The sequence below is a fragment of the Macaca nemestrina genome, chromosome 15 (assembly GCF_043159975.1).
Source record: "Macaca nemestrina isolate mMacNem1 chromosome 15, mMacNem.hap1, whole genome shotgun sequence".
NCBI lineage: Eukaryota > Metazoa > Chordata > Mammalia > Primates > Cercopithecidae > Macaca > Macaca nemestrina.
In genome coordinates this window covers 109504195-109517673 of record NC_092139.1, presented here as the reverse complement: position 1 = coordinate 109517673, position 13479 = coordinate 109504195, and the positions used below count along the sequence as shown (strand labels likewise).

Genomic DNA, 13479 nt, shown 5'->3' with positions numbered 1-13479 from the left:
AGGTCCAGCTTCTACTTCCTCCCTGAAGTCTAGAGTCAAATATCCAGCTGCCTCCTTGACATCTTTTTTTTTTTTTTTTTTTTTTTTTTTTTTTGAGACGGAGTCTCACGCTGTTGCCCAGGCTGGAGTGCAGTGGCGCGATCTCGGCTCACTGCAAGCTCCGCCTCCCGGGTTCCCGCCATTCTCCTGCCTCAGCCTCCTGAGTAGCTGGGACTACAGGCGCCCGCCACCGCGCCCGGCTAATTTTTTTGTATTTTTAGTAGAGACGGGGTTTCACTGTGGTCTCGATCTCCTGACCTTGTGATCCGCCCGCCTCGGCCTCCCAAAGTGCTGGGATTACAGGCTTGAGCCACCGCGCCCGGCCGCCTTGACATCTTTACTCTGATATTCACCAGGTGCAGGAAAAAACTCTTGATACCTTCTCCAAGGATTTGAAAAAATGACAGTCCCATTCTTCCCGACACTCAGGCCAAAAGTCTTCTAGTCATGCTTAACGCTCCTCTCTCTCTCACCACAACTGCTTCCTCAGCAAATCCCACTGGCTCTACTTCCAAAAGAGAACCAGAACCTGACCATTTCTCACCAGATCCACTGTCATCGTCTGGTTCAAGCCACTATCAACTGCCACACAGATGAGTATAGCAGCCTCCACACCTGGGTCCCTGCTTCTGGTCCCCGACCATGCTCCACACAGCAGCCAGATGATCCCTTTAAAGTGGTAAGTCTGCGCCTGGAATCCCAGCTACTCAGGAGACTGAGGCAGGAGAATCTCGAACCCAGGAGGCGGAGATTGTGGTGAGCCGGGATCACACCATTGTACTCCAGTCTGGGCAACAAGAACAAAACTCCATCTTAAAAAATACATATATAAATAATGGATGGGCGCGGTGGCTCATGCCTGTAATCCCAGCACTTTGGGAGGCCGAGGCGGGCGGATCACAAGGTCAGGAGATCAAGACCATCCTGGCTAACATGGTGAAACTCCGTCTCTACTAAAAATACAAAAAAAATTAGCTGGCGTGGGCCGGGCGCGGTGGCTCAAGCCTGTAATCCCAGCACTTTGGGAGGCCGAGACGGGCGGATCACGAGGTCAGGAGATCGAGACCATCCTGGCGAACACCGTGAAACCCCGTCTCTACTAAAAAATACAAAAAAAAAAAAAAAATAGCTGGGCGAGGTGGCGGGCGCCTGTAGTCCCAGCTACTCGGGAGGCTGAGGCAGGAGAATGGTGTGAACCCGGGAGGCAGAGCTTGCAGTGAGCCGAGATCGCGCCACTGCACTGCACTCCAGCCTGGGTGACAGAGCGAGACTCCATCTCAAAAAATACATATATATAGATGGATGGATGGATGGATCCATCTCAAAAAATACATATATATAGATGGATGGATGGATGGATGGATGGATGGATGGATGGATGGATGGATGGATGGATAGATAGATAGATAGATAGATAGATAAAAATAAAGTGGTAAGTCACAGCCTGTCACCCTGCTAGATAGATAGATAGATAGATAGATAGATAGATAGATAGATAGATAGATAGATAGATAGATAAAAATAAAGTGGCAAGTCACAGCCTGTCACCCTGCTCTCCAGGTCTCTCAGGGTAGTGCCAAAGCCCTTGTGAAGACCTCTGAGGGTCTCAGGATCAGGCCTACAACTCTAACCCCATTTCCTCACACTCCCCAGCCCCAAATATGCTTCCAACTCATAGCCTTTGTACTTGCTGCTCCTTTAGCCTGGAACGTTCTTCCTTGGGATACACAGATGGCTCCCTCATCTCCTTCATATAATTCAGGAAGACAGTATCCAGGCCATGTGAAATAGCAACCATACCCCATCTCACCCCGGGCATTCCTTAACCACATTCCCCTTTCTTCTCCACAGCCCTTGTCACCACCTACCATATTATATATTTTTAAATGGACTGCCTGTCTTCCCCAACTAGAATGCCACTCCCAGGAGAATAGGGCTAGCCTGCTTCCCCAAGGGGCAGGATGCAATAGATACTCACTTGATGCCAAATGAACAAATGTGGTATGCATCTGAGCTTTTGCATAAGTTCATCCCTCTGCCTGGAAGGCCCTGCCTCAGCTGGTCCACCCAGCAACTAACTCATCCCACAGCCTCCACCACCTCTCTGCCAAGGCTGGGTCAGGCTCCCCTCAGAGGTCTACAGCTCATTATGCTTCTTACCACTATAACAGTAACACTGGATTGGAACTGTTTCCCTGCTGCCTTCCCCATCAGACTGTGAGCATCTGAGGAGCTGGGACACGGCCAGCCCCCTGGACAGGGACAGTGGTTGGCACACAGCCTGGTATGAGTTGACTCTAGTGATGGGTACATAAGAAGTAGAACTCAGAACTCTCACCAGCATGGAGGGAGTGTGTGAGGGAAGTCGAGCAAATCCGGGGCTCCTGTGAGGCAAGCCCATGTGGGATATCAAAAAGTGAGGAAAATCTCGGAACTGTCCCCAGCCAGCATGTAAGGAAAGTATGTTGCTGCTGTGGTTATGTGCAAGTAGAGCACATTATGATAAAGCTGGACTCAACTTATCATGGCACCCATTGTCTCTGTGGCCTACGCTGTCACCCTTCTCCTGCGTTTAAGTGAGGCATCTATGACCTGCATAGCAAGAAGAACTGGCATCACAGCAATAAAGCATCTCCATGGGTGACCCCTTGCTGGGAAAGGCAATCTGTCATGGCCTTGAGTGTCCACACATGTTTTCTTGCTGTATAAACCAAGAATGGAAGGCTGTGGCTGTTCTTGATCTGGGTCATTTATCAGGGTAATGATTGCAGCAAGCAACCTTGGGGGATGTGTCATTTCAGCTGGGCATGCAGGGGTGGCAGCTACCCCACTGAGGAAACCACATCCCCCACTCTGCCACATAAAGCAAAGCCACTGGCTCAACAGGACCCTCGATTCACAGGTTCCCCCAAATATTCAGGCCTAGCCCACTGTAATTCAGCTAATATAAAAGCTAACAGTGTTGTACAGAAAAAAGTTAACACAGCTGGCCTGACTCCTATCCTTTGAAAGGCCTGCTTCCAAGGTTAGCCCTTGGCAGACATCTGGGAACTTGCATTTCAGGAGGGCCCCCACCCCCCTAACTGCTAACAATGGTTCACTGTGCCAAAACTGTTTGTGCAAACAATATGGTTTCTGCTGAATACATACTTTGCTTCTGGGAGTTTGCCATTTTGACATAAGTCAGGCAAAAAGTACCCACATGACTAGCTCCCAATAAAAACTCAGACACTAGGTCCCTCATGAACTTTCCTGGTAGAAAACATTTTAAACATGTTGTCACAACTAATTGCGGGAAGAATGAAGCACATCCTGTTTGACTCTACTGGGAGGGGACTCTGGAAGCTGAGCCTGTTTCCCCGGACTTTGCCTGATGCACCTTTTCCCTTTGCTGATTTTGCTCTGTATATTTTCTCTGTATAAATCGTGGCCACGAATGTGACCATATACTGAGTCCTGTGAATCCTCCTATTGAACCATCAAGCCTGGGAGTGGTTGTGGGAACCTGACACAGGTGTCCATGAGCAGCAGCAGTCAGCCAGCCCCAGTAACAATGCTGGTGGACTAAGTGCCATAGAAAGGCCAGTCAGACAATGGCCTGAATTAAAACCTATCACTCTTGCCTTGGATGACACTCCTTTCTAACAACTATGCATGTTATATTCTTACTGACTATTGTCAGTGTCCTGGTCATCCGGAGATTACAAAATGGCAGATCAAAGATACCTACCCCACTCTTTTTATTTATTTATTTATTTTGAGACAGAGTCTTGCTCTGTCACCCAGGCTGGAGTGCAGTGGTGCGATCTTGGCTCACTGCAATCTCTGCCTCCTGGGTTCAAGTGATTCTCCTGCCTCAGCCTCCTGAGTAGTTGGGACTACAGGTGTGTATCACCTCACCTGGTTAATTTTTGTATTTTTAGTAGAGACAGGGTTTCACTATGTTGGCCAGGATGGTCTCAAATTCCTGACCTCAGGCAATCCACCTGCCTTGGTCCCTAAGTGCTGGGATTACAGGCATGAGCCACCATGCCTGGTGATACCTATCCCTCTTTAGGGCCACAAACTATGGAAACAAATTGTGGTGACAAACTAGACAGCCTGGCTCACTTGTTTAGATGCCCATCATAAAGCTCAATCTCTGATAAGACCAAATGGAGTCAAACTGCTGATCAAGCCTACTTCATCCAGATCACTGCCACCTAAATGTATCATTGTACTTGGCGTGGTAATGTACCTACTACCAAGGAGCGGCACAAAACAGAGGATTCTATATTTCTGGTTCAACTACCTGAATCTCTGGTTGGAATGGTATGGCCTGAGATTGTTAGGATTGTGACCACTTGGCTGAGTATCCTGCTTGCTGATTTCCCTGCAGTGGCCCATGTGGGTAAAGATAAGAGATACAACAGGTCTCTATACATCTGTAAAAATGCCCTGGTCCCATTCATACCTGACATTTCTGAATGAAAGGTCTAGGTCATAGTAGGCAACAACTGGAGAAAAAGTGAAACTATAGATGCTGGCATAGGTGGCATAGAACATATGCTTTCTTTTTTTGAGACAGTCTCGCTCTGTCACCAGGCTGGAGTGCAGTGGTGCGATCTTGGCTCACTGCAATCTCCACCCCCCGGGTTCAAGCGATTCTCCTGCTTCAGCCTCCTGAGTAGCTGGGACTACAGGCGTGTGCCACCATACCCGGCTAATTTTTGTATTTTTAGTAGAGATGGGGTTTCACCATGTTGGCCAGGACAGTCTTGATTTCCTGACCTCATGATCTGCCCACCTCGGTCTCCCAAGGACACATGGATTTTATAGCAATAATCCTGCCACCCAGGCAGGAAATACCTTAGATCCCAGAAAGTGCAGGGAACAATTAATGCTCTCTTTATCCCTTAGATCCATCACTGCCACCTGGCAAAACAATTCTAGGGTCTGCCCAAGCCCAGTGGCAGCTGCAGCTGTCAATATGGCCAACTGTTGGGTGTCTCATTCCCATCCACATGATAGAAAAACTCACATGGACATGTCAGTAATGAGCTATTCTGCTGTGTCTAATGCCATCAAAGTTCTTACCAGTGACCTTGTGCAGACATACCAGCCAGCACAATTTTGTTTCAACCTGACAGATAAAAATCCATCTGCTTTTCCTGATGTGTGAGTAGCCTTGGATTATACCATGTAGGACAACTGAGGCTGAAGCTCCACAGTGACACTGCCCTCAGGCTCAGCTAAACATTGTTCTGGTGACTCAAATCAAGTGTAACATGTGGGAGAGAATGGGTCATGAAATGTCTCCTTATGGGGGCATGAAGGTTGCTTGGGTCCATCTATTGCCCCCTGTAATTATTGGCAATAACATCAAAGATTGGCAGGTCAATCTAAACTCTCTTATATGGGTGGTCGTGGATAACAAATTGGTCTTAGACCATATCCTGATTATCCAAAATGAGACTTACTGGTCCTCCAAGACCTTCACAGCTGGTTGAGTCCAGGACCCTGATCAATGTTGCAGGTTAGGGGCCAGGCACAGTAACTCACACCTATAATCCCAACACTTTGGGAGGCTGAGACAGGAAGACGGCTTGAGCCCAGGAGTTTGAGACCACCCTAGGCAGCACAGTAAGAACCTGTCTCTGAAAAAATAATAATTAGCCAGGAATGATGTCACACAGGCCTGTCATCCCAGCTACTCAGGAGGCTGAGGTGGGAGGTCTGTTTGAGCCCAGGAGTTCAAGGTAAGCTAGGTGGGTGACAGAGCCTGGGTGACAGAACGAGACCCTGTCTCTAAAAAAAAAAAAAATAATAATGTAGGTTGGCCTTATCCTGCTATTCAGAATATAGTTGATAGTAGTATGAATTAAATGAAGTATGAGACTAATTGAACAGATTTGGTCCTAGCCTCTATCAGTCAGATTAATTAGACTGAATAGCACATTTGTGTGAAAATTTGAGTTAAACCAAGCCATGGAGGGCTTGGGTCAGACTGTTGGCACAGCAATCCGTCATGGCCCTGAGCATCCCTGCATATTCTTGCAGTGCACACCAAAGATACAAAGCCCTAACCACTCTTTACCTGGGCTATGTCTCAGGATTGTGTTTACAGAGAGCAACCTTGAAGGGTGTGGTGATATCTCCTCCCAAAGAGCACGTTTGCTATAAAAAATCATGAATTTCCCCAGCTTGGCAGTTCTCAGCTGTGATGCACACCCCCTGCATGCACAGCGCCCACCTGGCCCTCTCTGTGTCACCCCCATGGGACTTGGGGAACAAGGTGAATCAACACAATCAGGCCAACAGTCTAGCTACTGCCTTTGCTGTAATATAGTCCAATATCTCTGACCTGTCAGTGTCCATGAAATAGTAGCAGGCTAGCTTGTTGGCCTGGAGGCAGAGTTAAATCCTAGACCCCTCAGACACCCAACACCTCTCTCCACACCAGGGACGAGCATGTGGCTTGACAAGTCCAGTCCTCCAGTCACCACGGCCCTTCCTTCCTGCCCCTCCTAGCCCTGCCACTTCCGATCCCTTCCTCACTCTATCGTATCTGTCCCTGTCCTTTTTTTTTTGAGACGGAGTTTCACTCTTGTTGCCCAGGCTGGAGTGCAATGGCACGATCTCAGCTCACTGCAACCTCTGCCTCCTGGGTTCAAGTGATTCTCCTGCCTCAGCCTCCTGAAAAGCTAGGATTACAGGCATGTGCCACCACGCTTGGCTAAGTTTTTGTATTTTTAGTAGAGACGGGGTTTCACCATATTGGTCAGACTGGTCTCGAACTCCTGACCTCAGGTGATCCACCCGCCTTGGCCTCCCAAAATGCTGGGATTACGGGCATGAGCTACCATGCCCGGCCTGTCCTCATCTTTTATCCCAAACTTACAGTTCTCAAAGCCCACCTTAGCCCCCTGGAATAAGAGCACGTACAGGAGTGCGGGATGGAAGCCTAGTTGGTGCTAAGAGGTTCAAAGGCAGGGAAGAGCATGGCCTGACCTCCCTGGCTGCCCTGATATCCACCTGAAGTGGGATGCCTGTTTTGTGCTGGGATGGGTTTGTTCATAGCCACCTAACTACCCCCCATGGTTGGAGTTCACACGCTGTGAAAAGACAGTGAGGCTGAGGCTAAGAGGGGAGCAGTGACTTGCCCACAGGCTCCAATGACTCAGTGATGGCTTCTGGACCCAGGCCCAGGCTGCCTGGCTCCAAGTCCAAAGCCACCTGAGATCCCCAGCCCCTGCAGACCTCGGCGTCCTATGGCCCAGCAGAGGCAAAGCAGACACAGGCATAGGCCCTGGCAGCTCACCTCTGTGCGGTCGATTTTAAATGGGTTCTGGAAGTCGGAGTCTTTCTCACTGATCCCCAGTTCCTGGGCCATCTGCAGATGAAGAATCACTCGTCATCCTCTGCCTTCTCCTGAGTTCTGCTCACCAGAGAGTCACTCCCTCCATGCTGGGACCCAGACTCCAGACTTGGGCAGATGTGAGCCAGGTGATGACCCCATGGGAACTGGGTGAGCACAGAACCCCTTGAAATGGGACCTCTGTGGCCCAAGATACCCTGAAGCTCCACAAAGAAAATGTAGCCAAGCACTGACATTCAGGCCCGACTGAAGGCAGATGTGAGGATCCTAGTCCACCACCAAGACAGAGGGCTCCCGGGCCACCTCCACCCCAATCCTTACCAGGCTGAGGATGGGCGAGTGGGGACCCTGGTCGAAGACGCCCGTCTGGTTGCAGAAACTGATGCCCCAGCGGATGAGAAGGTTCCAGTTGGAGTTGTGGTCAAAGTAATAGTGCACAATCCTCGGGAAGCGCAGCACCACATCGCCGAAGAAGGCCGTGTTCTCCACCACGTGGGAGAAAGCTGGCAAGAGGACCCTGATGAGTGGCCAGGGCAGATGCTATCCTGGCTGCCTCGCTGGTCCCTGGCATCCTCCAGAGAATAGAGACATCCACCAAACCCACCAAGGAAGGAACAGTGCCTACTGACCACAGGCTGCCAATCACATGTATAGTGCGAACTAGGGCCTTACACCCACTAGCTCACTGAGTCCTCATAACCACTTTTAGAGGGAGATGTGGCTGCTGTTCCCATTTTACAGATGGGAAACTGAGTCTCAGCAGCTAATGAGTAGCAAATCTGGGCTGCAAACCCAGGTCTGTCAGCCCAAAGGCACATCTTGCTGCTTAGAAGACTCATTTGCTATGGGGACCAGAGAAGTGAGTGTTGTTCTGCACACAGATGCTGATGCATCACATGAGGCTTTGCTGGGCTTGACCTCCCAACCAACATGTTATCCAAATGTCCAGTGCTGGCCCTGGTGTTAATACAATTAGAGTGTCTGTGAGACCTCAGGTCTCTTAGGATGGCCAGACAACAGGCCAGCATTTTTCTTTTTTAATATTCTTTCCATTTTATTTCATTTTAAGTGCTTAAGTTCTTATTTTGAATGAACGAATGAATATAATTAATTAATTAATTACTTTAGAGGTGAAGTCTCACTTTGTTGCCCAGGCTGATCTCAAATTCCTGGCCTCAAGTGATCCTCACATCTCGACCTTCCAAAGTTCTGGGATTATTGGCATGAGCCACTGCACTCAGCCTGAAATTATCTTAGACTTACATAATACAACATAAAATTCATTCATTTGGCTTCCTCTAATGTTATCTTTTTTTTTTTTTTTTGAGACGGAGTCTCGCTCTCTTGTCCACGCTGGAGTGCAGTGGCGAGATCCTGGCTCACTGCAACCTCTGCCTCACGGGTTCAAGTGATTCTCCTGCCTCAGCCTCCCGAGTAGCTGGGATTACAGGCATGTGCCACCACACCCGGCTACTTTTTCATATTTTTGGTAGAGACAGGGTTTCACCATGTTTGGCCAGCCTGGTCTAGAACTCGAACTCAAGTGATCTGCCTGCCTCGGCTTCCCAAAGTGCTGGGATTATAGGCGTGAGCCACCATGCCTGGCCAAGTTATCATCTTATATAACCAACATACAACTATCTAAACCAGGAAATTAACAGCAATACAATACTACCAACTAACCTAACAGACTTAATTTGAATTTTCTGTTTTCCCACTAATGTGCTTCTACTGATCAACAGGTCAGTTTAAACTGAGCTTTGTTAGTGTGCTGCAGGAAAACAGCCTGCTGCGAGACAAGCATGGCGCCATCTTGAAGCCATAATGGCTGAGGTTTGACCGCTGTACACCAAAGTATTCCGCAGCAAGGTCTTTAAACAACGCCTGTAGCATAGATAACCCCTCAAAAAGATGATTATTTAACTTCCCCAATGGTCACAAGTTTCACACAAAAGCCTGAGATGTCACCAGCTGCATGTTTTAACCTAAAAGCTTGCTGTATAAACAATACTTTTGGCTGCATGTGTAACTCACCCCTGTAATCCCAGCACTTTGGGAGTCCACGGCGGGTGGATCACTTGACATCAAGAGTTCGAGACCCAGCCTGGCCAACATGGCAAAACCTCTACTAAAAATACAAAAATTAGCCGGGCCTGGGGGCACACGTCTCTAATTCTAGCTGAGGGAGGCTGAGGCATGAGAATCACTTGAACCTGGGAGGCAGAGGTTGCAGTGAACTGAGATTGTGTCACTGCACTCCAGCCTGGGTGATGGAGTGAGACTCTGTCTCAAAAGAAAAGAAAAGAAAAGAAAAGAAAAGAAAAGAAAAAAAGAATAGTTTCTGTACAAGCATTGTCATCTGCAAAATAACAAATAAAGAATACTTTCTGGAGGTTGGGTGCAGAGACCACCATCTCATTTCTGCCTGAGACATGGCTTCTGTTCAGAAGTTCCTAATGAATGTTTCTTTCTGAGAAACTGGACCTCTCAGCTCCCTTGGCCTTGGAGGGTAGGTTTGCACAGACCTGCTCACCACGGAACATGTGTCCATCATGGTAGCAAGTCCCCCAGACCCAGGTTAGCCAAAAGCATAACTGTGTAAACAGCTCTAAGCAGTCCCTATCGAAGCCAGCCCCTAAGAAAGGGCCCAGGCAGCCCTCACCAGCACTAGCCAGGCTACCCAGAAAGATAAGTAGTCTCCAAAGATATGCCAGGGTGGGTCTGAGACATGTCAGGCAGGGACCCTGGGGCTTCAGAATAATCTTGAACCTCAAAGAACTCAGGAAGACAGCTTGATTCAGAGGGAAGAGCCAAGGCAAATTACTTGTACTCTTTCATATAGAAAGTAGAGAGAACAGTGTCTTCCCCCAGAGTTATGGTAGAGATTACAGTTGATGGTTGTAAAGTGTCCACTATGTATTATGTAAGAGCTGCTGCTATCCTCTCAGAGTAATCTAAGAAATGCTATCGTGGCCAGGTGCAGTGGCTCACGCCTGTAATCCCAGTGCTTTGGGAGGCCGAGGTTGGCCGATCATAAGGTCAAGAGATTGAGACCATCCTGGCCAACATGGTGAAACCCCATCTCTATTCAGAATACAAAAACTAGCTGGGTGTGGCAGTGTGTGTCTGTAGTCTCAGCTACTTGGGAAGCTGAGGCAGGAGAATCACTTGAACCCAGGAGGTGGAGGATGCAGTGAGCTGAGATCACACCACTGTACTTCAGCCTAGCGACAGTGAGACTCCGTCTCAAAAAAAAAAAAGAAATGCTATTGCTAAAATGTAGCCAGTTAACGAGGAAGGCCACTCACAAAGCGCCCATCTGCCCAAGGGGACCACTTGGAAGGTGCCACAAGAGGGCACTTCCGGGGAGAAAAAAAGAGTGACAAGAACAGGAGAGAAGAAGCAGCTAGAGAAGATCGGGTGGTGCCGAGGACAGGGCAGTATAGGGCAGACCATACCATCCTTTAGCTTCTCGTCCTGGGGGAAGGGCCCATCTGGGAGCACATCAGCAGCGGTGAGCACTGTCCGGGAGTCCTCCAGCACCTGAGGGAATCCCGCCAGGGCTGAGTGGCTTCACAGTGCCCATAACAGACTGCTTCTGTCCCCATTTATTTAAACCCCACTTCAAGTCTTATGTGCACGCAGTTCCCTTGTCCCTGAACACCATCCCCTTAGGGAACTCCTATTTACCCATCAGTGCCCAGATCAAAGACTGGACCTGCCAAGAGCTGCCCCCTGCCTGCACACACCTTAAAGAGCCCCTTGAGCATGACATCAAGGATCTTGTACTGCTGATGGATGTCGTTCAGCTGTGCCAGGTTCTTCAGTGCCAACAGCTGCTCCCGCCGCTTCACCTCAAACATCTTCTTGTCTGGGCAGCATTAAGTTAAGGGGCTGGCATCAATAGCCCTGCCTGGACAATCGAGCAGTCTTGCCTCAGAAGGCTCATTCCTAACCAGCAAGTATCTGCAAGGGTCATGGATGCCCACGGCTAGAAGCCTCCAGGAAATGAACAAACTGACAAGTGCATGGCCCTGCAAAGCACCATTCATCCAGTTCCCATGATGCTCCACACCCAGAAGCCTGAAACCAAGCCTCCAGACATGGCTCCTGCCTTCCCTTCACTGTGGTCTTCCTGCCCTCTCCACAAGCATTCACTGTTCCAGAGCCTCCACCTCTCTGCTCATGCTGCACCCTCTCTGCCCAGAATGCCCCTCACCCTCTTCTAGGAGTTTCTATCCTTTCAAGGCCTGGCTCAAAAATCATCACAGTGTTTCCCCTCCTGTGCCCATCAGAGCACTGGTCACAGAGTAAAATGATCATTTGTTTGGATACTTTCTTCCCCTAGGCTTATGGACACCTCAAACCCAGGGGACTCATTGTAATTCATCTTTGTGTCCCTGAGGCCTGGCCTGGAGCAGGTGGCCCAGTTCACCAGGGTCGAGATGGGCCAGTAATCCAGAATTCCTGAGTCTCCACCCAGGATCTTGCCCACAAGGTGCCAGGCCATGCACAGTCCTCACTGAGCCTTTGCAGTCTAGAGATGGGCCTTGTCATCTCCATTTACTATATGTGGAAGCTGAAGCTCCGGAGAGACCTGACTTGCTCAAGGTCTGGCTAGAGCACCTCACTTTTTCTCCCTGTTCCCCTCAACTGGGCTGCTTATCCCTGGAATCCCCGAGTAGAGAAACCTCATTTATAGACCCCTCAAAGACAGCTCATTAACTACCAACCCTAAAGGATACAGATCTCCAGGCTTGGGTCCAGGGAAGTCCTCAAGGTGCCTGTGGCTCCCGTCCCAGACAAAAGCAAGACAAAGAGGAAGGCCAGGAACTGAAGAAGGTCCATATCCAAACCTCTTGAGCTGGAAGAATAACCCAAAGAAAGAGAGTGAGACCCAGAGATTGGTGTTACATAAAATAGAGGGCAAAGGTGAACAGCAGCTTCCCCTGATACAGCACATCCTCCGAATACCAAGAACCCAGCTTTGGGGAGCCCTGAAGCTGCAGCTCCTATCCCAGGGCCAGCAGGCACACAATACAGACCCATGGGATGCTAGGAGGTGGGGAGGAAGGTAAGTATGAGTAACACAAGGACGCTTAGAGCACTGGGTCAGCGGCTAGAGCTCTGGGCTGGAGCCCGGCCCCGACCCCTGACTCTGGGACCTCGAGCAGCTTGCCCAGCCTTTCTAAGCCTCAGCCTTCTCAGCTGTAGAACAGGGATAAGGAGGTCACCTCCCTGCTGCAGGGAGGGAGGTCTGGGTGAGGCACTGTGCCTGGGGAGGAGGGGCTCATCAACAGTATTCCCTCCACATCCCCTATCTTGGCCTCCCCGGAAAGCATCTGGTCAAGGAAGCCCAGGCAGAGGAGATGTGAAACTTCCGGGGTTTTCCTCCTTCCTTGACTTTTGTCATCAGAAAGGAAGAAGGGACAAAGGGCAGGGAGGAAGGCAGGGCAGTCTCAGGGTAAGGGGGCTTGCTACTCACTCACTCTGGAACCACAGGTACTACATACAACATCTGTTCATATTCAGGCAACATGCCACAATTATTTATTTATTTTGATTAATTTTTCTTTTTTTTTTTTTTAAGATGGAGTTTCACTCTGATTGCCCAGGCTGGAGTGCAACGGCGCGATCTCGGCTCACTGCAACCTCCGCCTCCCAGGTTCAAGCGATTCTCCTGCCTCAGCCTCCTGAGTAGTTGGGATTACAGGCATGCGCCACCATGCCCAGCTAATTTTGTATTTTTAGTAGAGATGGGGTTTCTCCATGTTGACTAGACTGGTCTCAAACTCCCAACCTCAGGTGATCTGCCCGCCTTGTCCTCCCAAAGTGCTGGGATTACAAAAGTGAGCCACCGCACCTGACCCTTTTTATTTTTTATTTTTCCTTAGTAGAGATGAGGTCTTGCTATATTGCCCAGGCTGGTCTCCAACTCTTAAACTCAAGCTATCCTCTCGCCCTGGACTCCCAAATGCTGGGATTACAGGAGTGAGCCACTATGCCCGGCCAACACAATTATTTATTGAGTGCTATGAAGTTCACTTTCCTGGTGATTCCCAGGACATACATTGCTGCCTTCC

General features: G+C 49.4%; 1 protein-coding gene across 4 annotated transcripts in view; it reads right to left on the bottom strand.

Annotated features, from left to right (window-relative positions):
- Window positions 1-13479, bottom strand: part of LOC105464364 (coiled-coil domain containing 134) — a 31958-nt gene that overhangs the window by 10763 nt on the left and 7716 nt on the right. For 2 of the 4 annotated variants that reach the window (XM_011712195.3, XM_011712198.3), the window contains 5 exons: window positions 12142-12260; window positions 11146-11267; window positions 10855-10939; window positions 7718-7899; window positions 7340-7411 (listed from right to left, as the gene is read on the bottom strand). In XM_011712195.3, the coding sequence (XP_011710497.1) occupies window positions 7340-7411; window positions 7718-7899; window positions 10855-10939; window positions 11146-11267; window positions 12142-12244 (564 nt within the window). In that variant the 5' untranslated portion in view covers window positions 12245-12260. Of the gene's footprint in view, window positions 1-7339; window positions 7412-7717; window positions 7914-10854; window positions 10940-11145; window positions 11268-12141; window positions 12261-13479 lie in introns of all 4 variants that reach the window. The other 2 variants (XM_071080658.1, XM_011712196.3) reach the window with 2 other exon arrangements.